At 30.1% G+C, this 26164-nt stretch overlaps 2 protein-coding genes across 4 annotated transcripts; both read right to left on the bottom strand.

Annotated features, from left to right (window-relative positions):
* Window positions 1-1119: 1119 nt before the first annotated feature.
* On the bottom strand, window positions 1120-25073 carry LOC149878184 (uncharacterized). Of its 3 annotated transcripts, XM_090073387.1 has the most exons (6): window positions 24947-25073; window positions 23164-23648; window positions 14900-15154; window positions 5558-6748; window positions 5080-5106; window positions 1120-1783 (listed from the first exon to the last, which is right to left on the bottom strand). In XM_090073387.1, the coding sequence occupies exons 2-6, from the start codon at window positions 23603-23605 to the stop codon at window positions 1185-1187; spliced, it is 2514 nt and encodes an 837-aa protein (XP_089929513.1). In that variant the 5' UTR covers window positions 23606-23648; window positions 24947-25073; the 3' UTR covers window positions 1120-1184. The 3 variants fall into 3 exon arrangements, with proteins under 3 accessions (XP_089929513.1, XP_089929514.1, XP_089929515.1); XM_090073388.1 differs by lacking the exons at window positions 23164-23648; window positions 24947-25073 and adding an exon at window positions 21115-22002; XM_090073389.1 differs by lacking the exons at window positions 1120-1783; window positions 5080-5106 and having other exon boundaries at window positions 5842-6748; window positions 14895-15154; window positions 24947-25030.
* Window positions 17754-20048, bottom strand: LOC149878185 (uncharacterized). The gene is made up of 2 exons (XM_090073391.1): window positions 19315-20048; window positions 17754-19201 (listed from the first exon to the last, which is right to left on the bottom strand). Exons 1-2 carry the CDS (start codon window positions 19907-19909, stop codon window positions 17973-17975), a joined length of 1824 nt encoding a protein of 607 aa, XP_089929517.1. The 5' UTR covers window positions 19910-20048; the 3' UTR covers window positions 17754-17972.
* Window positions 25074-26164: the final 1091 nt, after the last annotated feature.

Genomic DNA, 26164 nt, shown 5'->3' with positions numbered 1-26164 from the left:
AATGAAAACTCCTCAGTTAAACAGAATGCTTCACTTCAAATTTGGATTTGTTTCCGCATCAAGACAGAACCTGTGTTATCAAAGTTACAAATGAACTGATTAATCCAAAGCTTATATAAACGAGCAATACTTCTTACAAAAGATATTTGACCACTAAAATTGACTGTTACAGATCAATTTATTTTGAGCAGCAAAAATACATGCAAACACTCCTACAATTTGTTCATTTGCAAACTAGAAAAGAGACCTAAGAGTTGTGCGCATTTAATAGTGAACGGAGGATGAAGATTGACTAGCATGATCTAGTTTGAAGATTGAAATTAAATTGACGTAACAATCTTTGCTGTTAAAATGGTATATGCGTTAACTTACACTACATCTAGCTAGTCATGCAAAAGGCTTTCTGCTCGAAAAATTGATAAAAAATCTTGCTCAAATTATGTCAAAGTACATATCAAAGCAATTCACTTGGGTTTGTGTACCCTTCATTGCTTCAAGATACAAGATGGATTTTAAACTCTGCAACTAAAGAAAAATTAATCAAAACATATTTTTTAGGCAATTTAAACTTAGTATGATTAGATTGAAGAGTTGAATGCTTCAAATTTCTCAGCTAAGTATCATCTAAGACTAAAAAACTATGAAAAAAACTTGGTGAACATCCTAATGAGAATACGAATTTTTTAGAGGGTACGAATTTTATATATATATATATATATATATATATATATATATATATGGAGACAAAATTTGTTTCAGTAAAAAGAATCTAAAGTTACTTTTGTACCGTTTCTGAGCCAAAAAACTCGTATGCGGACTTGCGCCATCTTGTTGAAAGGTCCAATTATCACTGTGAAATAACCTGCTACCATTATATTAACTGGTACCCGACAAAATAGGATTAGGGAATACTCGTATTCCCTAATCCTATTTCCTCACTTTAAGTCATTTTCGAAACTTAAAATCAATTTTTCATTTTTACAGCCAACTTTTCAAACAAACCTTTAAAAAATTAAAAACTGTTTATACTTTTCATGCCTAAAAAAAAATTTCAATTTTTTTAAATATTAATATCTAGTAATACGAAGAAATAGATTATAATAACAACTAACCAATTAAAGTCGGACTAATTTTTTAAATTCGATTTATTTATCAGCAGAAACCTGAATATAATCTTAAATCAACTATGAGCTTAATTGAGATATTTTCTTCATATATGATTTAAAGTCTTTGATGCTGTTAAAAGTTTCATCATTGTAGCGGACCTTCAACTTTCTTATATTTGAGCAACTTTCAATTCTTTCATAAATACGTCTGATGAAAGCATCTTTGCTGTTAATGTAAAGCCGCAGCATTTCGCATTGGTCAATCCATGGATAAAAGCATTCAAAGTCCGTCTCTGTGACGTTGCTATCTATATATATCCGCAAGTGTTTAAACTTATTGCTTGGTGTCCACATTTCAATCTTCACTGGGGATTTAAAGATGACCTTAGAAACGTCTGTTGAACATTCTTTGATTAACTCCATTTCATCCGAGGATAAACGAAATTTCTCAACACACAAACACTTCAACTTCATTTTTTCAGCGAAGAAGTTCTTGAAAAAATACCTTTTTTGTATTATTTTCCATGGTTCGGTTTCATTGGATATGAGAAGCAACCACTCTCGCTGATTCATCGCTCTCTTCATTTTATCGGAGATGGTAGCTTGGGCTTCGTAAAAGCATTCCATAAAAAACTCTTGATCTACGCAAAACCATTCCATAAAAAACTCATATTTATCTGAAAAAGATCAAATTTAGGGCAGAAAAGTTATATTATTCATTTCTATTCTAGTTTAATCAAACTTTTGGTTTATGCATTACAATGAGTCGAAATGATATGTAAGTTGTAATAAAATAATAAAATCCGTTTTGTAAACAAGTTTCTAATCAATATAAGTTGTTAAAATCATTTAAGCGATAAAAATGCTGACAAGTTTCCACCAATCAAAAACTTAAAAAATATAAACAATCTCGGTATTTATTAGCATAAAAAGTTTCAACTTAGTGAAATTTTAATCTTTTTTTGACTTAAGTTTTGGTTTAACTATTTAAAAATTGACCATTTGATATTTTACTTTAAGCATTTTGATAAAGCACAAGGAAGTTTAGAAAATTATTTACAAACCTTTAGCCTGCTTGAAAAGGAAACGTTTTTTCCGAGGAAAAGGTGGCGCTACCTCTTATAATGAATCAGACTCCAAGAAAAAGAGTCTAAGGCTATAATATAGGCAGCAATTAAAAGTTTGCATTTTCATTTCATTTTAAGCGAATCTTCAGAAACACTTTTGTTTTGTTTTTACAATGGAAATTATAAATCTTTTTAGAAATTTTTATAAATATAAATCTTTATAACAAATATTAAAAACTTTTTTGTTTTGAGTTCAGAAAAGTTTATTTTTTAGTTAAACTTATTGTTTTGAGCTACTTCTTCATACAAAAGTATTTTTAAGGTAGTAGTGAAGATGAAGCTCAGTTTAAAAACCACTCAAAAAGTTTATCGAAATCTCTGTATACAGTGTATGCACCATTTATTAGAAGCCTTCTAAAAAGATAAACTTTTTTTGGTAATCATGCTTGAGTTTTAGAGCTGCTTTTTGAAATAAATCCTTCCTATTATATATATAAATGTAAACTTTGACTCAAACTTTCTTAAAACTACTACAGTGGATATTCAGTATCGTTAATTAGATTGGTTCTATCAATAATCTAAAATTCCTAATTTAAAATAACTGAATGTAAGAAGGTCGAACCTTTCTTGATAATATGTCGACGATCTCAGTCGCAGACATACAATCAAAGCTGCTATTTAGTTTTTTATCTAGAATAGATATAAGTGTTGCATCGTTCACTCTAATCATTGGCCGTATATTCACTAAAGCTGTATAATACTGCAGATCAACATATGCAAAATTATAAAAGGAAAGCAGACAGGCCTTGAACTTCTCACGTTATAAAAAATGCTGCTGATGCCATTTTAAAAGAAAAAAGGTCTATTTCATTGACGTAAGGGCTTAAAAGGTACACAAAAGCTATCTGCTATTATTTTCATGCCATTAACCACTTAATTGATCCTCCACTTCATCATATGGTGTTTTATGATCGTACTTCCAAAGTAAGATAAAAAAGCAAAATATCTGAAAAATTGAAATATTTTGACTTTAAAAAACCCATCTTCATCATCAGGTAGGCAAATACAAATATTGTGCCTTGTTATTTTTATTGCCTTCAATTTCTCCTTTATGGAACAAATATAATTTTTCAATTTCCCACAATGTTTAAACTAAAAAAAAGTTCTTTCCTTGTCTTGCAATATAACAAGAATGGCTAGCACTTTCTTATTTTTTGTTACTTAGACTAAAATATTTTTGATATTGCTGACTTCTATTTGACATCGAAGAATTCTCTCATTACACTATGGTTTTCGAATGCGGATAAGGAAGAATGTTTTACCCACCTTTTGGAACAACTCAATTTATCTTTTAATGGTTTAAAGAATATATTTTCTTTCAGTCTCATTTATCCTGTGCAAACTCAGAGCTCAATCTGTTAGTCGGTCTTGTACTTACGGGTTTAAAGCAATAGCGGTTGTAAGTTCTTGATAAAAGTGCTCAAAAGTGTTGAGATAAAAACATTTAAATATTTTGAACATTAAGGTAAATCTTAAATGAGTTTAATCTTCACTTTTACTATAGTGGTTTTTCAATATCACCTTCCCTAGAAAAAATCATGGCTTGAAAAGAACCATGAGCTACTTCACACATTTGTTGCTTTAATGTAGGTCCAAGTCAGGTCCATATCTTCTCCGATTCGTTCTTTAGTGATTTCAACTTCAGAAAGCTCTTAGTTGGTTTTATGTTTTTTGTGATGAACTAAATAGATATCCGAGAAATCGCAATCAAGTGACAAGGGTGGCCACATATTTCTTCTTTTAAAAACTGGATGGTTTTGTTTGGTTTGTGGGCTGGCAAAAAGTCTTATTAAAATGCCCAAAGGGATTAAACTGTCCTATATCATTTAAATGTTGGTGTCACTTTTTATCATTACACCTATTGGCACAAAAATAAAAAGGTGTTTTAAAAAATTTTTTGCAAGCTTCAATCTAAACATTGACATTAGCATAGCGCTGAAAAATCATTAACAATAAATACTTGTATATCGCTTTTCACACAAGTCTTCGGTCCCAAATCCAAATAAATAAGTTACGATATGTATATATATAATAAGTTATGATCTCTCTGGATATTCCAAAAGAGAACTGTTAGGAGTTGAGCACAGTTTAAAATCAATAAAATTTGTCAGTTTTTTTGTCCACACATTTTTTTGACAAAGATGCTTTCATAAACCAGTATTATTACTTTCTAGATCAACTTGAGGCTTGTAAACACTTTCTCGGCTCAAATTAAATTTCGCAACTTCTACAATATTGGACTTGTTTCATGAGTTTTTAACTAACTTTCTTGCGTTGGCTTCTCTTTTATATTCTGTTTTTCACATCAATTGCAGTTATTTTTTTAAATTTAAAAATAAAAAAAGCTTACGAAGGTGTTTCATTGTTATTTCAAAGAGTATAATGTTTAATTGCAGACTTTAAATAACTTATATAGAATTGAACTTATAAAGCTCCCTTTAAGATACTTTCCATACAATATTTTTGAAATCTTTCATTGTAACTATTAATGTAAACAAGTGTTTGATAGTAAATTCAAATACTTGATTTTATCCACGTCTCCTATATCTATACAAAAAAATATTACAAAGACATCTTTTATAACGTTTATAATTGAAACTGTTAAACCCAAGATAGTTTAAAACTATTTTGAATGATTTCTTGTTATATTCTCTTATCTCATACAATTAATCTCAGAATAAATCTAAAGATGAAATGTACAAAAATAATTTCACGTAATCTAATGTCTTGTCTCAATATAGCTCTAACGTTTCAATGGAATCATTGGCAGTTCTAATTTTATTAAAAATTTAGTCTTACCTTCAAACTTGGATTTTATTACGGTAAATAAGATAAATGTAACATACCGAAATGCGGCATCTTTGGAAGAGATTCTAAATATATCATGTCAAAACTTAAGTATCAAAAAAATCAGTTTTGTCTATGATGAAAATATTAAACAAACTTTATAAAATTATATTAAAATGGTAATATTTAGTAATAGTAAGAAAACAACAAAGAATGAAGGTGTTGAAACAAAAAAAAGCAGTTTAAGTTGAGGAAAACAACTTATTAGTTTTATAATTATGTGTGTATATATATATATATATATATATATATATATATATATATATATATATATATATATATATATATATATATATATATATATATATATATATATATATACATATATACATATATAAATGTTTATTGTTCTGTTAAATTTCGTTTCAAATCTTTTATGATGGTTTTTCTCTTAAACTTCATCACACTGAAAAGCCGTCATAAATGATTTTAACTTCTAAGAAATTTTTACTTGATCATTAAACAATTACAACTTACCACAAATCATGTAAAGCAACTGATTCTTTCTTTCTTCATTTGAACCCGTCGTTATGGGTTTAAAATAGTTTCCAAAACTTTGTTTAAATATATCTTTTAAATTCATCATACCGCAGATCATTGATACACAAACGCGTAAGCGTTCGTTGCCTACAATTTCCTTTGGGCTTAAATGAATGTATGCATGAATAGAAGCACAAAAGTTAAAAAAGGAGTGGTTAGCTGGCTGATTACCAAAGAACGCTTCAAATTGTTTAAAATCGATTTCTTTAAAATTTTTCAAGTTTTGTATTTCAGAATAAGGAAAACTAACTTTGCCTCGATGCAAGTCACGATAAGCTAGTTCACAAATTTGTGATAAATACCGCATCACATCTATCACTGGTTTATTGCTTTTGTTAACATGAGTTTGCAAAAGGTATAAAAAAATGTCATAGTAAAACTCAGTCATGCTGTTAAATGAATATTTGAAGTCAGATGCAGAAGCACTAATAACTGCACACATTTTTTCTAAACAAAACGGTACAGGTGTCATGGCTTTGGCAAAGGGAGAGGTGCTAAAAATATCGTTTATTGTTTCCTTTTGATTATTTATCGTGTTATTTTCGATATATTTTTCAATCTCATCATCATTCAGACCTGCTACATGAAATGATGCGATTTGCGGTGGCTTCTTTTCTTTTTTAAGTATTAGTTTGATTTCATCTTTAAACAATTTAATAGCTCTAAATCTACCAGCAACAATACATTTGTTGTTCGGACTTTTCAACGTTTCTGCTACTGCTTTGATAATAGGGGATTCATTTGAATAGTAATTCAATCCATCGATTATAAACAACTTTGAAAAGTTTGAAAAGTTGTTCCAGTCTTTTGAAATATTGGCGTATAACTTTTGAACTTGTTCATCAATGCTACTATGATGAATTAATTGGTTAAATTTTAAATAAAACACCAAATCTATATCGCTCCATAAAGATTCATTTGCCCAATTTAAGAGGCACATTTTAAGAAAACATGTTTTCCCAATACCAGTTAAGCCAGAAATCAAGATCAATTTAGTTTTCATTTGAAATTCATTTTCAAAACCCATATCATTGAACTTTTCTGTATTAAAAACGTTCAGTTTTAAAAAACAACTTTTCTGCATCTTCTTGTACTTTTTAAAATGTTTCTTGAGTTTTACGCGTATATCTAAAAGCAAATACATGCGAAAATATAATGATATCTGATTGGTTTAAAAAACTTTTTTTCCAAATTATGCATGCATGCATACATACATTCATGCTTGCATACATACATGCATACATACATAAATTCATGCATTAATGCATAAACTCATAGTACATGTATCAATAAATACATTCATATTTTGCATTCTTACGTTATTTTTGTAAATGTTTCTTTCAAAAAATTTCTCTTTTTAAATATAAGAAATTGTTTTTTGTCTTGATTAAAGTTAACCTAATGAATATCACAAATAGACATCTTCTTCATCAAGAAAACTACATAAAAGCTGAGTAGGTTCTAAGATAAAAGAGTTAAGCTCGTCGTACAGTGCATGGAGAAACAAAGTAGGGTGCAATGCTGAACTTTAAATTGTTTACAACTTCTCAAAAGCTAATTCAATGGTACTGTGTGACTTATCAGATTTGTCATTTCTATAGGAAAAAGGTCTTTTATGAAAGCACAATACAAAAAAAAACCAATCTCGAAAAAGCTAACTTGTTTGCTTTAGATATATTTACGAAGGTAAGCAACATAACCTCACTAGTTTCAATTAAAAGATAATTTCAAAAAACTTCCCGCTAAAGATGCTTAGGCAGGGTTATATGCTTACCTAAAAATGTCCACAAAATATCCTAATAAAGGTAGATCTACCAAGATCTTACAACCTTATGAAAGAAAACCTTTAAAAGGATAAACTTGTGTTGAATTGAGGCCCAACGCCTAAAAGCAGTAAAAGTATGTATGAAATAAAATTCTGACTAGCATTCTACTGAGGTTTGCAATACAAATAAAAATCAACTTTGCAAATTTTAAATAACTTTAATAGCTGTTTGGGAAAATGAGGTGGGTGGGGGGTGGGAAGGGTGGGAGGGGTGGGGGGTGGGAGGGGTGGGTTAACAAGAAGGAAGGGCAATAGAAATGGAGAAAATGAGGAAAAGGAGAGAGGAAAGAAAGATCTATGCTTTCCCAGCTTTTACCATTTCGATAACCAAGAATTATTTTAAGTAACTTTCTTGATATATTTTTTTTGAAGATAAATGTTCTTTCTACAATTTAGATATAACTTGAAAAGAAGCTTTTAGTTCATCATTTTAAAAGGAGTTGAATTGAATTTTATCTTAGCGTATATTTTTGATAAAGAAGACATTGATTTTTCATCAATACTTCATTCAGATCTTTACAATCCAAATACTATTTTTTTTGAGAAAAAGAAATAATCATTCCAATAAAAATGCATACATAAAAATTGAAAAATTGATACTTTACCTAGACCTAATTTATCAACTACATCGTCTCTTTCCAAATCTGTCAGAGATTTTTCAATTAATTTTAATTTTTATTTTTACATTCGACTTGAATGTTGAGTATATATTATACAGATAAGAAAACATTAAATTCACTAAATATAAATAATAATCTATTATATGAAATGAACTTTTGAACTTATCAAATTATAATGCAATTGCTTTTGAGAAGTGCTTTGGGATTGCTAATGTCAGTTTGGTTATTTCATGTTGAAGAAGTTCTTTTGAAAGTACGCGTAACAAAAAATAACCTATCAAAAGAAAGTTTTTATTTTTGCTTAAGATAACAATGGTTTGCCACATTCTTTCAACTAGTTTCAATTTAGAAAATGTAACAAAAAACTTCCGATTGATGATGCAAATGTTGCATAATAAATTGCCAAATAAGTAACTTCAACCAAACATCCTTATCCATTAAGATACTCCGTCAAGATCTTTTAATCTAATAGAAGTAAACATTTATGTAGCTAAAATTTTGGTGAGTTGAGTTCCGACGCTTGAAAGTAATGAACGTAAAAATCATACAAAAGTTTGATAGTATTCTACTAAGGATCACGTTACAAAAAATATAACTTAACAACTTTTAAATAACTTAATTCAAAACCTGTATGATGGGGGTTGGTTAGAAGGATGAGGAGCGGGAATGGAGAAAATTGGGAAAAGGGAGGAATGTAAAATGACTGTCCTTTCCCAGCTTTTCCCATTTCGATATCCATAAAAAACAATCTTGCAGATACGCTGTTTTTGTTGATATCTTCCTTTAAAGATAAATGTTCTTAGAGTTTAAAGTTAGCTTGAAAAGAAACTTTTTGGTTCGTTATTTTAATAGGAGTTGAATACAGCTGTATCTTAGCGTGTAATTTTGACAAATAAGTTGATAATTTTTCTTTAATACTTGTCTAAGATCTTTATAATGCAAATACCATTTATTGTGAAAAAAAAAAAAAAAAAATACTCATTTCCATAAAAATGCATGCACAAAAATTTAAAAATTGATGCCTTACCTAGACCTAATCTATCAATGGCATCGTTTCTTCCCAAATCTCTGAGAGATTTTTTAATCAAATCCTGTAGTCATGTGAATAATACAGAGTTTATCAAAAAAACTGCTCATTCTACTTTTAACATCATCCAAATCATGTTCAAGGAAATCAATAATAATGTCAACATCTTTAAAACCTGTGAAACGTGCAAACTTTATCCAATCCGATGAAATCTCCTCTTCTAGTATATTTCTTATTTTTCCAGGAAAATCTAAGTTATGATATTACTTATAAATTATATATATATATATATATATATATATATTACGTTATTGAATTAAGGAAACTCCTTAATTTCCTAAGGACAATTTAAATAATTTGGAGATATCGTAAATTTTTTTAAATTATGTATAGTTTTTATCAAAGAAACCTATTTGTTATAAAATAAGTTTTATAGCAAATGGGTTTCTTTATTAGTAACTTAAAGCAAAGAGCCAGCTTGCCAGTTCTGCGCTTAAGTTATGAGTAAATACATTATTAACAAAACATAGCAATATACTTCATGTGTCGTTCACATAAATAATGTTGGTGAATATGAATGTAAAAACATAATCATAGAATGGTGGTTTTTTTTATTTGCCTTAATGTTTAGGCTAAAACATTAAATGTTGCTTTATCAATATACAAAAAAAATTATAACACTGAAGCTAGAAACTTTCAAAAATCTGTTGCAGCATAATTTTACTAACTTGCCCACAATTCTGATAGGATATTAAGAAGACATTTGGCATGTTCAAAATGTATGATGAGTTTTCTAATTCTTTTTACTACGTAGTTATAACATAAAAAAGCTTGCTGTTTCGGTAGTCTCCATCACACCTTATGAAATTGTCAAAATAGTCATGCAAACGCTTAAGTGCCGTTTCAAATCGATCAACTGATAAAACCTGAATTCGACCTGACATGGCTACAATAACCATCGATTTTTTCAAAAGACCACATGTGGAATTGGTTAACCAATTCCCGCTCTAAACCAATTCTACAGGTGTTTATTAATTTATTTACGCTTGCAGATCACCAATCGCATCAATCTTTGAAAAACTTTTAAGTATTAAAACAAGTAGTGAAAACAACTTAAAATTGTAAAGCACCCACATTTGTTAAAAATGAGAAAGTTATGAACTCAAAAAAGTGGTTGTTTTGTTTTAGTATTTAACTTTTAACAATTGTCTAACAACAAATATGGTATAACAATAAAATATGGTGTTATTAAATTTCAAAGTCAGCAGTAGAGATATTTTCGTCACTATTGTAAAACTATTATCAGATTTCAAACGCTCTCCTTTTTCCGTTTTATTTCTCGACGCCGTAAAACTACAGATTCATGCTAAATCTATCGGTAGAATAAATCTGCATAAGTACTAAGTGAAGTCACTGTAAAACTTAAATTGCTTTTATCACATGAAAAATCTCAATTCTGACTTTAAAGCCAGTGAAATTATATACAATAAGTGATCTTACAAAAACAAAAAAAAATCCTTTTGTTTGAATAAAAAAATTTAGTTTTTCTATTGGAAATTTTGGATATATTAATGGTTTATATACTGGATATATTAATAGAAAATTGAAGTTAATGAAAGCAAATTAAAATGGCAGTTGCTTCTCACGTAAAACTTGAATTAACATAAAATCATAAAATCAACGTTTAATTATTTATATTTAATAAATAGGAGGCATGCGAACAACCAAAAGTCAAACATTTTCAACTTTACAGTTTTGTACTCTAAAGTTATTTATTTTTTACATTTGGTATTTAAAGGGATTCTAAATTTTATTTATTCAAATTAAATCAAAAGGAAAGATTTAAAAGGAGAAACGGATTTTAAAGAAAATAGTTAGAATCTTCTCTGAACGACTGCAAACTCAATTTTAAAAAAATATCGAATGGCTTATTCCAACTGCGTGTGCACAAAGCTCTTAAAGTGAATGGTTTACACGAAATCGAACTTTGAAATTTGTCAAAGCCAACACTTACCTATTTATTGAGCAGGTGGATAATATCCCCTTATCGCAGTGAAAACCTATATGCGTGTTATTAACAAACTACATTAGCTCGTCATGGACTAAAAATACAAATTGCTTTCTTAGAAAGAATTCAAACTCAATTATTACGTTTCAGATGATTTCTCGAAAATTCCTTTCCAATACGTCTCTCTATTGCCGTCATTATTTTAGTCATGTTTTTTTCTTCATCTTCAAACAATTTATAACATATCTCCCCAGCTATGTATAAACGCAATTCAGAACCTTTGAAAGGGTAGTAGTTTTCCATTTGTATGGGTAAGATTTTTTTATTGTCGGTATGAGCTTGTCTGTATTCCGCTCTACAATAATGTGAGTTCTCATACTTTTCTGAAATCTGGAATAAAATAAGTTCGTAGTTCGCAATAGCTTTTGCTGTTTCCACTCTTATGTTACCCTGAATATTGTTTTCATCCATCCAAACTGCATAGTCTCTATCAATCTGAGCCTTGTACAAGTCCTCTGAGTAACTTTTACCTGTTTCCCAATTATAGGTTATCATTACGTCCCATTTTCCTTTCATCATAGCCATTTTCAATAAGCAGCATATATAGTCATATGATGCTTATATCTCTCTAGGTGAATTAAAGTATTTCAGATTGTTAGTTCAACAGAATAAAAACTATATACATAACTGAAAGTTGTTGGGTTTAAAATATAGCTAAACAATAAATATTGGTATTTAATCTAAACTCTCAGTGTCCGTTTCTAAAATGTTTTTTGGATACTTAACCAAGAAATATTATTAGTGAAATGTGATTTTTAGAAATAATTCCTTTGAAATGGAGTTACAATGACTAATTGAAAATATCTTTATCTAAGATTCTTTCCAAAGAGGAAAAAGAGGGTTCTCAGAAAAAGAAAAGTAATTTTTTTTTCTCTTTTTTTAAAGAATTTTACTTGACTTCAGTTGATTCTCACTTCCTACTCATGCTATAATAAATGCCAAATCCTTCAAAGCGGATAAAACAACATTTGGATTAATTTAATTTGGAATAAAATAACTCTGGAGTCAATTATCCAGGATTTCCATATCGCAGAGTTTAGTTTAGCTTTAGTTTAGTTTAAAACCAATTAAATTTGAGTGGAAGGTATATTGTACAGTTTCTGGCATGTTTTTAATGCTAATTTAATCATTTTTAGGTGTAGATAGGTTTGTAAATCAGATATCAAGTAATAAGCCGAAGCTGCAAGTTAAGTTGCTTCAAGTAGAAAAAGTTGATGCATCCAGCGCTCACATCGAGATAACCCAATGCTGTAGGAAATACACTTCCTCCATTCATAATGTGCTCTTGAGTGCATTTCAAAGACTCGATGGTATATGGTGCTCCACTTGGATCTGTCTGGACAGCTTACGTTCCAGGTTGACGGCTTACAGTTTTTATATATTCCTGAAACACTTTTTTAAACTAACAGAATATTTAAATGACCAACCAGAAACCGATAATGAGTAACCGGTCCAATTGATTTTGGGCAGCCATGAGAAATACCTTTCTGTTAAAGCGATAGATTTAGCAAAAGAAAAAGGTGTTGTCATGTTGACATTGCCACTTGATTGCAGCCACAAACTACAACATTTAGGCTGAGTTGCTTATGGACTACTTCAATCCTTCTTTATTCAAGCCGCATTTTACTGTTAGGTAAACCCATTACATTTTATGATATTTCAAGCTTGATTGGTATTGCTTTTACTATAGTATTTACTTCTAAAATTCTTTTATCAGGGTTTCGATGTACAGAGATTTTTCCATTCAATCTAGGAAATTTTAACACTGAAGTATTTTTTAGCTTTCATGTCATTGATTGACCAATAAAATAACTCCATGTCAAATTCAAAATTCAAAACCCAAAGACTCCATTATATTAGAATGTTGAACTTTCTACTTCTAACTTCAAAGAACTTTTAATGTCAGGATCTTCCACATCAAATTGCCTTTTCAAGAAATAACCCCCATACCCAAAAGCATGACCAAGAAAACATAGAGATTGATGAAAAAATGGAAAAACATTCATTTTAACTGATGCTCCTGTAAAGAAGGATTTCGATAAGCAGAAAAGTATAAATCACAAAGTAAAATAAAACTGAGCAGAATTGCAAAAAACAGTAGTAGCTAATATCCGCAGCTAAATAAGCATGCAAAAAGTTACCTGATGAGAGCCCATCTAATAAAGCAGGTGATGGAACTTTCTTAAGTTGTATCTCAGAAAATTGTGAAACAGTGGTCTCACAAATGAGGGTTTGCTTAAAAACCAAAGCAAACTGTTTTCCAGTGATTATGTTTTAGTAAAATTTACTTCTAAAAAACTTTCTAGTGAGTTTAACTAAAAAATTGTAGTAGTTTGAAAAAAATGTCGGTAAAATAAGAAACACAGTGAAGATATAAAAGATATTTTTTCAGACTCTTTTAAAAAAAAGGAAAAAGCCTTCAATTTTCTTTATTTTTTTCGACATTTGATCATTTCGACACATGCATTAATGCATAAACTCATACGTATATGTATGCATAAATACATACATATTTTGCATTCTTACGTTAATTTTTGCAAATGTTTTTTTTCAAAAAATTTCTCTTTCTAAAACTAAGAAACTGTTTTTTTTCTTGATTAAAGTTAACCTAATGAATATCACAAATAGACTAAAAAAGCTCTGAGAAACAACCAAAACATATGGGAAAGGTTTATGAGGATGGAAGAAAAATCGTTTGTTTTTTGTTTTAGAAATCTTTATAGGAGCTGCACACATCATCTTCATCAAGAAAACTTCATAAGAGTTGAGTAGGTTCTAAGATAAAAGAGTTAAGCTCGTCGTACAGCACTTGGAGAAACAAAGTTGGATGAAAGGCTGAACTTTCAATCCTTTTCAACTTCTCAAAAACTAATGAAATGGTTTTTTTAGAAGTTCTAGTGGATTTCTATTGTCTGACTTATCAGATTGGTTATTTCAAGTGGAAAAATGTCTTTTAGTAGTGCACAATACAAAAAAAATCAATCTCAAAAAAGCTAATTTGTTTGCTTTAGATATATTTACAAAGGTCAGCAACATAACTTCAACTAATTTCAATTAAAAGATAATTTCAAAAAACTTCCCGCTATAGATGCTTAAGCTGCAGGGTAAATTACTTAGCAAAAAGTGTTGACAAAATATCCTACTTAAGGTATATTTACCAAGATCATACAACCTAATGAAAGAAAACCTTTAAAAGACAAAATTTGTTGCGAATTGAGGTCCAACACCTAAAAGCAGTAAAAGTATAAATGACATAAAGTCCTGTCTTGCATTCTACTGAGGTTTGCATTACAAATAAAAATCAACTTTGCAACTTTTAAATAACTTTAATAGCTGTTGAAAAAGGTGGGGCGAAGGGAGGGGGGGGGGGACAACAAGAAGGAAGGGGAATCGAAATGGAGAAATGAGGAAAAGGTGGAAGTGGAGAAAAAGCTACGCTTTCCCAGCTTTTACCATTTCGATAACCAAGAATTATCTTAAGTAATTTTCTTGATATATTTTTTTGAAGATAAATGTTCTTCTACAATTTAGATATAACTTGAAAAGAAGCTTTTAATTCATCATTTTAGAAGGAGTTGAATTGAGTTTAATCTCAGCGTATATTTTTAATAAATAAGACATTGATTTTTCATCAATACTTGATTCAGATTTTTATAATGCAAATACAATTTTTTTGAGAAAAGGAAATAATCATTCAAATGGTAATGCACACACGAAAATTTAAAAATTGATACCTTACCAAGACCTAATTTATGAATGACATCGTTTCTTTGCAAATCTGTCAGAGATTTTTCAATTAATTCCATATAGTCATATGGATGAGCCTGGTAGAGTTTATACAGAAAGCCGCTCATTTTACTTTTCACATCTTTCAAATCGTTTTCAAGGGAATCAATGATTGGGTCAACACCATTAAAACCTGTGCCACGTGCAAATCTTTTCCAATCCAATGAAACATTTTCTACTAGTATTCTTTCTGTTGCGTCGGGAATACCTAAATTAAGACTTTGTAACTCAAAAATTATGAATGTTAATAAAGATGCCTTCGTAACTTATAAAAAGTAAATGTATATTTATATATATGACTTGAATGTTGACATCTTGTATAAGAGCGTATATTATATAAATATGAAAACATCATATAACACGAATACTCTTAATATAAATAATTAATCTGTTACATGAAATTTTCACTGGATTATGGTTATCAGCATCATCAGCTCCTAAAACTATTTTCGATACTTAATTGCTGTCTAACATCAGTATTTACTTTTTTCAATTAATAACAAATAAAAATAATTTTTCAAGCTGATGATGCTGGCAACAATAATCCAGCAAAAATTTCTTATAATAAATATTTATCTGTATTTAGAGAATTTGTATTATTATAACGTTTTCTTATTTAAATATATATGTGTTTGTGTGTGTGTGAGTGTGTGTGTATGTGTATGTGTGTGTGTGTTACTAAAAAAAGGAAACTCAACTTTAAAAAGATGTGATCTTAACTTCCTTGGAACCCTTTACACCATATGGAAGTATGACAAATTTTTAAACTTTGTAATGTTTTAATCTCCTATATGAAGTTTGTTTCTTATTCCAAAATAAATTTTAAACTAAATGGGTTTCTTTATTATTGAATTTAAGCAGAAAACTAGCCAGCTAGTTAATCGCATAAATTATGAAAAAATACGTCGTTTAGTAAAACATAGCAAGTTACTTCGCGTGTCATTCACATAAATAATGTTGGTGGTGTATATGAATGCAAAAACATCATATCATGATGGATTTATTGCCTCGACGTGTAGGCCAAAACACCAAAAGTTTTGTTATTAATATTCAAAATAATTACAAGGCCGTAGCCAAATCTTTTCAAAATCAGGTGCAACATAAATAAACTAATTTGCCGCGAATCTGTTAGGGTTTTAAGAACAACTTATGTTCAAAAAGTCTGAGCTATTTACTAATATTTTTATATTAAGTAGTTATAACGTAAAAAAGGGTGATATTACGGTGCAATCTCCATCACACCTAATTAAGTCTTCAAAACAATCATACAAACGTTTAAGTTCCGTTTCAAATCGATCGACTAGTAATAGCCTGAGTTCGGCCTCACATAACCAGTGACGGTTTAGCCACTAGGCAACACTAGGCACGTGCCTAGGGGCCCCTGTGTAGAAGGGGCTCCAAAATTTAAAGAAATCAAAAAAATTTTTTGTAAATATTTAATTTTTATTTAACAAATATCTTTTGATTTTGCATTTATTCACTCATGAAACGAGTATTTATTTGAAATTTTATTTTGAAACAAATGAGTGTAAAGTTTAATTTTGAAAACAAATACTACTAAAAATTTTAGTATAAACCAAGCGCATGAAAGGGTTAATATTAAAATAAATCAAGTCGTTTCGTTTGTTTACTTAACCAATAAGTTATAATTTAAACTTTATTAGTCAAAAGAAAAACAGGTAAGGAAAACTAGCGTTTAATTTAAATGAAAAACAAAATTTAATTATTTACTTAATTGGATTTTAGCACCATGAAAAAGCAATATTTAAGCGGAGCTGAAAAAAGAAAATTACATGAAAAGAAGATGAAGGAAGTTGCGAAAGGACAAATGTAATTGCTAGGATTTATTGACAAACCATCGACGTCAACTTCAACATCTTCAACGTAACCAGAATTAAATTAGTAATGATACTGAAATGCAGGAGACGACAAATGCAAATGTAATTCTAATGAACGAAGGGAATTTTAATGCATTGGAGGAAGAGTTTATTCCTATTCCTATTGAATCTAATTGTAATTTTAACTACGACACTTTTAGTAATGATCCTGCCGACTGGAAATCCTCTGAGGAACTAATATCTTATTTCGTCGAGAAAGAATATATCCCACAAAATGTGGAATTTGACAATGCAGAAAATATAAATTCTACTGTGCAAGTAATCGGAAATAAACAGCGTTTTCTTTCAAAATCAATCACAGTGTCACGAAATGACTTTTAATTCGAACCTCTTGTCCCGAGAAAACCCTTTGGAGGTTTGAGAGTACACATGTGTAGAATAACACTAGAGTTGGTTTTGAAATCTTTCACCATCGTCCGAGAAAGAAAAATCTGTTTAAAGTTTTTAATTTTATTGCAAAAGGAGCATTCAGTTTATTTACAACAGATACACAGCTTTTTGATCACGAATATATATATATATATACATACAAAATAAATACATACAATATATATATATATATATATATATGTATATATATATATATATATATATATATATATATATATATATATATATATATGTATGTATATATATATACATAAATATATACATATTATATATTTACAAAAAAATAATTTCTTTAAAAAAATCTTGTTCTCTATTATAACATAAATTTCTTCAACATATAATGTGTTTGCAACTCTAAACAAAACAAAACCAAAAAAAATACATACAAACTATTCTTGAAAGACAAACAGTTTTCTACTTTCAGCTTTGAAATTCAAGCTGTGAAAAACATTAATGATTCTAGATACTTATACAAAATTATTCTACTCAATTGATTAAGAAGCAAGCCTTTATTAAACTCTTACATAGCATATGTAATTAATAACTGTAAATGTCTCTTCCACAAATAGAAATCAAAATAAATGTTTACTGTTATACTCGATCAAACAGTTTCGAAGATTCCTGGGATAATCCCGATGGATGGCTGGCCTCTTGAAACGTTGCCAATGAAGACTGAAGTTGTGGTGAAGTGACTCTGTGGCTTGCTCAGAAAAGATGCCCAGAGAGTGGTTGTGGCGATCAATAAACTGTGTCACATGGAAGAAAACAGCATGTGCTTTGGGGGGTAACACTTGTGTTTGGAAGGTTGAGATAGGAAGCTTTAAACTCTTCAATAAGCTCACAGTAGTTCTGTTGAAGTGTATTCCCAAAGCAGGCATGAACAACAGCATCAAATTTTCTGAGGGTTTCAATAAATGGAAATGCCAAAAAGCAAGCATGCTTCTCTGCAAGTTGTTGAAGTGAGTCAACATTTCTCAAAAGCTTTCTACACTCATTGCCAGCAAATTGTCCTCCATGAAAAGGTTGTTGTTGAATGTTGATCATCTTTGGCCACTCATCTGCATTTTGCCAAACCTGACAGAGGTTCTTAAAGAGGTGGTTCACAACACCAATAAGAAGGTGAAGTTCCATAGGAGGAATAAAATCTAGGACAAGAGTATCATCAGAAAGTCTTATTATTGGCTGGTGAACAACATTTTGAAAGTCCCTTGCCTTTTTTGTTTGGGCACCGGCTGCTTGGAAGCCTTCAAAACCAGAACGAATGGAGCCAAATGTTCGAAGCACACCACTGTGATGAAGATTCTTTGACTCAATGTCACACCAGGTGCAAGGGTGTGCACTAGAGTGAGATTGCAAGCCACAAATTATGTTAGCAAGCTTCATGTCGCATGACAACACAAAAGACATTCTCTCTAAACACAGTTTATCCAGGATTTGTTTGACATTGTCATAGTTTTCAGAGACATTTTCTGCAATGGCCACCAAAAGTTGACGCTTCACTCCTGAGTCTTTGAAATTTTTAAAGAGAGGTTTCTTTGATGGAGGAGAAGTATCTGGTGTTTCTAAGCTCATAATACCAAAAGAAACTTTCACGAACCCGCCTCCACCATCTATCCCCACCTTAATAAGCTGGTCTGACTGAGGGCCTCTGACTTCAGCAACAGTGTTTCTTAATGACTCCATTTCATTGCCGTACACCAATAAATGTTTAGACTCTTGGCTAGTGCTTTTGGATGTATCAGTAATTTCTGAGGTGACAAAGAGGTCAGAAAGTTGCTTTCCAAGAGGTTCAAACTTTTCTCTGAAGTTTTTCTCCACAACACTCTGTGGAACTACTTTGTTTAGAGTTGAAGCAAGCATATTCATTCCTCTATTTGAAAGACCAATCTGGTTTTGAACTTGTACTAGATGTTGTGCAGTCAAGGTGGGTGTAGATGAAGGAAATAATTCTCTTTGTCGCGATGGACCTGCAAAAAATCACAGAAAGTTACCATTGTATCATTTCCGAAATTCATAGTGTATAATTTATTGCTATGCCCTTTGACAAAAGTTTTTTTTGTTTAAAAAGTACAGTTTTTACCTGGAGTTACTGGAAAGGGTCTTCCTACTCCTTGATTGAGACGGACAGTGCCATGGGGGGAAGGAACTTTGTTGGCAATTACAGAAACAGCCACTCTTTCTGCTGCTTTTTTGTCCTTTTCTGCAACTTCGAGTAAGTTCTGTCGTAACATTCCTTTAGTGCAGACATGAGGGATGCCTCTTCCTATCAATGAAATGCATGCTGAATATCTTTTCTCAACAATTGGCTGTTCTATAAGCTGACTGGCAGTGTTTGTTGCTCCACTTATCTGAGGGCTTCTGAATTTTGCTTTTCCCACTCTACAAATCAAGCAATCACATGCTGATTCTCTTGTTGCAGGACGGATCTTTATGTTTTGATAGTCTGGCAAGGAAGGAAGTTGGACATCTCTCCCTTCACCTTTTCTTCTGAGACTTACTCGACAGTTTTCACAGATTCCAATTGGTACTCTTTGGTCTTCAAAGTTGATTCTTTGGCCCAAAATTTCTTGACTGCGTTTAATCATAAAATCAGTCCGCTGCCTGTTAGCTTTGTTCATACAGAGAAAACAGACAGTTTTCCTGTTGTCTTCATGAGTTATTGCTTGGTTAGGCATTTTGAAAAATGACGCACACCTTGTTCTTTTAAAACGGTTTCTAAACTGTTTGCAGGTTTTTCCAGGAATTTTTTAGTTAATTATTTTTTTGCTAAAATATTTTGTATGTACTATTTGTAAAACAAATAACCAAAATAGACAGTTTTTTTGAGAAAGAAAAAAAAACTCTTAGTTTATTGACCTTACTAAATAAGCATTAAATCAGAAACTTTAAACTGATTTTTCTTTCTCGGACAATGATGAAAGATTTCAAAACCAACTCTAGTGTAATTCTACACATGTGTACTCTCAAACCTCCAAAGGGTTTTCTCGGGACAAGAGGTTCGAATTAATAGTCATTTCGTGACACAGTGCAATGTTTAAACGTAAAATGATAAACGGCGAAGAAGTAGATTTTAATTGGTTAGTTTTTTCTCCAAAGACCATATTATTGTATTGTGGCGTTTGCAAATTATTTTCTCATATACCAACTGAAATGTTAATAACGGGATTAAATGATTGGAAACACGCGGCATCGCGATTGTTATCACATGAAAATAGTCATTTACATTCTTGTTCCATTAAGAGTTGGTGTACTCGATCAAAAAAGCAAGGTTTAAATTTTTGTAAATTATATGAATCTCAATGTGACTATTGGAAAAAAGTTTTGCAAAGAATTATAGATGTTATTTTATTTTAGTGCAAACGAGGTCTGAGCTCTGAGAGGACAAAATGAAATTATCGGTTTTGTTAATAATGGCAATTATTTAGGTACGTTGGAGTTGTTGGCAAAGTATGATGCTTTCCTTGCAAGTCATATAGAAAAATTTAGAAATTGTAGTTGCGGAAAGGTATCGTACTTGTCATCAAGAATTTGTGATGAATTAGTTCTTTTGGTTGGCAAGTATATTACCAAAATGATTTTAAAAGAGGTCAAAAAATCGAAATATTTTGGTATAATAGTAGATTCTACTCTCGACGTACAACATGTAGATCAACTTTCCTTTATAATACGCCATGTTAATCCAGCCACCTTTAAAATATTTGAACGTTTCCTAAAATTTATACCAATTAAAAGTCACAAAGGTAGTAGCTTAGCTGAAACTGTGTTAGATTAACTATCTGAATGCAAACTTGACATAAATGACTAACGATGATAATGCTGCTAACATGTCCGGCAAGTATAACGGACTTCAAATTAAAATTAAACAAATTAACAGCCTTGCCTAATATGTTCCTTGCAGTGCACATTCCTTAAATTTTGTAGGACACACCGTAGGAAGCATATGTTCCAAAGCCGTGTCGTTTTTTGGAATAGTAGAAAAGTTGTACAGCTTTTTTGCTAATTTGAACTATCGGTGAAATCTCGTGAACAAAGAAATAACTAATTCCAAAAATGATCATGAACTTGTGAGCTCCCGTTCTTAAATCGATTTCTGAAACACGCTCTTCAACTAGGCATGATGCTATAAAAGCCTTAAAACAACACCATATACAAATTCTGAAAAGATTACAGAATATTGACAAAATAATTGAAAACAATTCGAGAAAATTTTACGTATAATGAAGGTGAAGCTCGCCAAATGTTACCAAAAATTTAAAGAACAATTAAATCTTGATGAATTTGAAATCAATTAAACAAGAGAACAACAGCGACTTACTAAGTAGCAAAAGCTACTTCCGGGGGAAAGAAAAGGTTTATATATAAAAAAACCAAATACTTATATATAGTTTATGAATAATTTGTTTTTCTGTATGTAATAGTAAGCCTACTCTGTACCTCTGTTTGAAAATAAAGTACAATATTTACCAATTTTCTTTTTTTTTATTTATAAAATTTTTAAATGAGTAGTGATATTGGGTAGAACAAAAATAATTGCATGTATTGTATGTAAGGGGGGGGGGGGTGCTTAAACATAAAGTGCCTAGAGGCCCCAGACACCATTAATCCGGCACTGCACACAACTATAGTAACTGCAAATTTTTTCAACCGACACCATTTTAAAATGATTAGTCAATCCCTGACCTAAACCAATGAGACAGGTGGGCGTTAAAAGAAGCCTCTCAAATAATATGATTTACGTTTAAAGATAACCAATCGCATCAATCTTTGCAATACCTTTAACCACAATACTTAATGAAAACAATCTAAAAATGTTGAGCATCTACACCAGTTTAAAATAATAATATAAGGCAATAAAGTACTTGTTTTGTTTTAATATTTATCTTTTCATAATTATCTAAGAGCAAATATGGTTTTACAATAAAATGTGGTGCTATCCTACCATAACAATAAAATATGGTATTATTCTAACATAATGATAAAATATGGTGTTATTCTAACATAACAACAAAATATGGCGTTATCTCAACCGCAATTTTAACGCTAGAGAGTTTTTCTTCAATAATGTCAAACTATTATTTTGATTCAAATGCTCTCTTTAATCCACTTTACTTAAGTAATTCCGAACCAACTTTTTATTAAACTCAAACCAAACTTCTTATTGAGCAAAGACGCTTGGTTTTCAAAATTTTTACACTTCATAAACATTTCACGATTTCAACAAAAGCCAATAATAAAAAAATTAATGTGAACGAATGGAGAACTTCTCGATTACGTTAAACTACAAGTTCATGCTAAGTCTATCCGTAAAAGAAATCTGCATATGCACTGAGCTCTTATCATATAAAAAGTCTAAACTCAAGTTTTACACCCAATGAATCTAAATACAATAAGTGATATCACAACAACAAAAAGAAAACCTGAATGAGAAAAATTAGTTTTTATGTTGGAAATACTGGATATAAATAGAGCATTGAAGTTAATGAAAGCAAAATGATAGCTGTTACTCAAAACTTAAATTTAAAAAACAAAAATTAAATTTTAATTATGTGAGTTTAATCAAAAGGAAAGAATTAAAAAGAAAAATTGATTTTAAAGGAAATAGTTGGAATCTTCTTTAAACGTTAGCCAAAGATTTGATTTAAAAAATGATCGAATGGTTTATTCCAACCGTGCGCACACAAAACTCTTTATTTGAATGGCTTACGAAAAAAGTGCACTTTGAAAAATGAAAATTGTCACAGCCAACACTTACCTTTTTTTTGAGCAGGTGGATAATTTACAAACCTCATTGAAATTATCCCCTTTTTGCAGTGAAACTCTATATGCTAGTTAATAAAAAACAACATTAACTCGGCATAAGCTAAAAAAACAAATAGTTTTTTCCGAAACAATTTGACTTTGTTTAAACTGTGATCCAAACAAAACTTACCTTTCAGACGATCTTTCGAAGTTCCATTTCCGATACATTTCTCTATTGCCATCATTATTTTCGTCATGTTTTTTTCTTTATCTTCAAACAATTTATAAAATATCTTCCCTGCAATGTATAAACGCAATTCAGAACCTTCGGAAGGGTAGTAGCTTTCCACCTGTATGGGTAAGATTTTTTTATTGTCGGTATAAGCAAGTCTGTATTCCGCTTTACAATAATGGGAGTTCTCATACTTTTCTGAAATCAGGAATAAAATAAGTTCGGAGTTCGCAATAGCTTTTGCTGTTTCTACTCCTATGATACCCTGAATATTATTTTCATCCCTCCAAACTGCATAGCCTCTTTCAGTCAGAACCTTGTGCAACTCATCTGCGTAACTTTTACCTGTTTCCCAATCATAGGTTATCATTACGTCCCATTTTTCATTTATCTCAGCCATTTTGAATAAACAGCAATTATAACCATATGTTATTTATACCAATCTAGGTAAATTAAAGTAAACTAAAGTTTGTTTATTTCAGTTGGATAAAAACTATATACATAACTGAAAGTTGTTGGGTTTAAAAAATAGTTAAACAATCATCTTTTAACTCTCAGTGTTCGTTTCGAAAATGTGTTTTGGATACCTTACAAAAGAGTACTTTTGAAAAAATATGAGTTCTAGAAATGAATTTTATTGTAATGGGATTTCAATGAGAATAGAATTGTTTGAAACTAAAGGAATTATAAGGAAAGGTATTTTCAGGCGCTTCAACTGGAAAACTTTTTGTGCTGATATTACTCATTTTGAGAGGTTTTTATAGCAAATATCAAGCAACTAGCAGACGCTGCAAGTTTTTTTGCGTCATGCAGAAAAGGTTGATGCATCCAGTGCTGACATCGAGATGGCCCATCCAGTTTTATTGGGCTGTAATCCCTTAGAAATTGAGTGAGAAGAATGGATTCGTTTTGCCACCTTTAAGGCAAATTCTTTACCAGCTCCTTTAGTCCACCAGCATTACATACTAGCAGTCAATTCAGCTATTGATAATGTGATCCGCAACCAAATTCAACCCCAAAATGTGGGCCAAGTTTTTTAAAAAAAGTTAATTTTTTTTAAACACTTTTAAAAAAAGTATTTAATTTCAAACAAAAAAAAATTCTTCAAAAAAAAAAAGCAGAAAAGCTAGTTTCTATGAAGATCATGTAAAGTGGTGCATGTTTTTACTAATGAAAAAATATTGTTGAAAGATTACGTAGTGAAGGCCTCCAGGATACATCACGAACTTTTTCGCACTCTCATAAAAAAACAAGCAAATGATTATGCTAAACTTTAAAACTTTTGAATGCATTTTTTAATTTTTACTCAATTTAAAAATATAAACAAATCTGATCCAGTGTGCCCCAGCTTTCCCTAAATGTAGTTTCATAAGAAAACCTCCCAAAAACAAAACATTCAAACGTTCGAAACGTTCAGAAAAGTTCTCTTCCTTTTTTTTAGTTGATAGTTAAAAATTACTTTCATTAAGAGAAAATTATTTGTTATCATAAACAGGGACGTCTTATTTATTACTCTTCTGAAACCTCATTAAAATACCTAAATAAATGTATTTTCTGAAAACTAAATATTAAGTATATATATCATAATGTCGAATTTTTAACTTTTATTATCATAAATTATAGCATAAAGTTAAAATATACATGAATATATGCATGAAGGTTTTGAAACAAATACAAGTTGAACAACAGACTTAGTGCATTTCAAATGACTGAGTTATAATCAATTTTAAAACTTTTTTACCGTTTTGTTCATTAAATCTTGCTCATCGTTCATTACAAGTTTGCAAAATAATTTAATTCAAGTAGTTCATATTGATGAAAGGAATTATCTGAGATATACTTACGATTAAAATTGAATAGAGCTGATAAAAGGGTTAATGCGCCATGCATGCTGCCACATTGATTTTATCAAAACTTCCATTATTAACTCTTATTAAAAAAAGATTTAAAATGAAAATCTATTAATTATGTTGAAATCGAGGTTTGAGCAGAATGTATTCTTTTTAGACAATGAACAATTAAATTTTTTGAATGAGTAATATAATTTTTATGAAATTAATCTTCGCAATTGTTCATAGTTAATAATGGTGAAACTACATATTTTTCCAACCCCCCTCCATTTCTCTTCGCCGCCTACTTTTGTGATTGATTATGGCAGAGAACTTTATGCTGATTAAGATGCATATAAAAATATCGTTCTCAAAATTTTAGTGCTCCTTAACATTCTTAGTAGCACCAAGTTGCAAATAGTGCGTAGAGTCTTCGAACACCTTTGATTAAAATGATGTGCTACTTTAATTAACAAAATTTGAAGGCACATCACAGAAAAATGTACTTAAAATAGCACTTAAAATACAGCTATTTTCATCATGTTAAGCACATGGTAATTAAATATGTTCTATAAACAGTTCTGCAATTAACAATGCGGCTTTAGAGTATAAAATTATCTCAATACATTTGTAGGCTACGAAAACATTAATACGACCCTGTAAATAGGGTTTCGCAGCGTTTACTTATTACACACTGTTATGTGTCATGTGTCAGTTGTTTTGCAAGTGGATCACTCACAATTTTAGTGTTAAGATATTCAAATTCTTAATCAAAAACAATAAATTATGGGAAAAAAAAAAACTTTAAGTAAATTCTAATAAACTGAGTAAAAGTATTTTGTTTCTAAATAAAAATACAATTTTGAAAAGTCATTAGAGAACAATAATTGCTCGATATTTTATTTGTAGGATTATAAAAAATTATTTTAAACATAATATGAACTTAAGTTAGCTAAAATATTTCTCTTAGGTTTAACGTTTTTGTAAAACCTCGAAAGTTTTTTTTTAATAATTTTTTAAAATTTAACCAGTACATCAGAAATTTTATAAAAAAAAAAAAAATATCTAAGAAAATAATGTGAAATAAAAATAAAATAAAGTAAGTTCAAAAAGTTGAAAAAAAAAAAAAA

Source organism: Hydra viridissima, unplaced genomic scaffold (genome assembly GCF_058129835.1).
Source record: "Hydra viridissima isolate aposymbiotic clone 2 unplaced genomic scaffold, HvirCarnegie_v1 scaffold_15, whole genome shotgun sequence".
Taxonomy (NCBI): Eukaryota; Metazoa; Cnidaria; class Hydrozoa; order Anthoathecata; family Hydridae; genus Hydra; species Hydra viridissima.
The sequence above is the reverse complement of the archived record's forward strand: the minus strand, read 5'-3'. Positions and strand labels throughout refer to the sequence as shown.

Bases quoted from the DNA above. Each gene is read 5' to 3' on its own strand.
- LOC149878185 (XM_090073391.1), bottom strand. From the start codon at position 19,909: ATGCCTAACCAAGCAATAACTCATGAAGACAACAGGAAAACTGTCTGT. The intron at 19,202-19,314 runs GTAAAAACTGTA...GATTTTTTGCAG, and splicing joins ACCCTTTCCAGTAACTCCAG to GTCCATCGCGACAAAGAGAA.
- LOC149878184 (XM_090073387.1), bottom strand. From the start codon at position 23,605: ATGGCTGAGATAAATGAAAAATGGGACGTAATGATAACCTATGATTGG. The intron at 6,749-14,899 runs GTAAGGTATCAA...ATTTGCTTTTAG, and splicing joins CATTCATAAATTAGGTCTTG to ATATACGCGTAAAACTCAAG. The intron at 1,784-5,079 runs GTATGTTACATT...GATCTTTTTCAG, and splicing joins TCCAAAGATGCCGCATTTCG to ATAAATATGAGTTTTTTATG.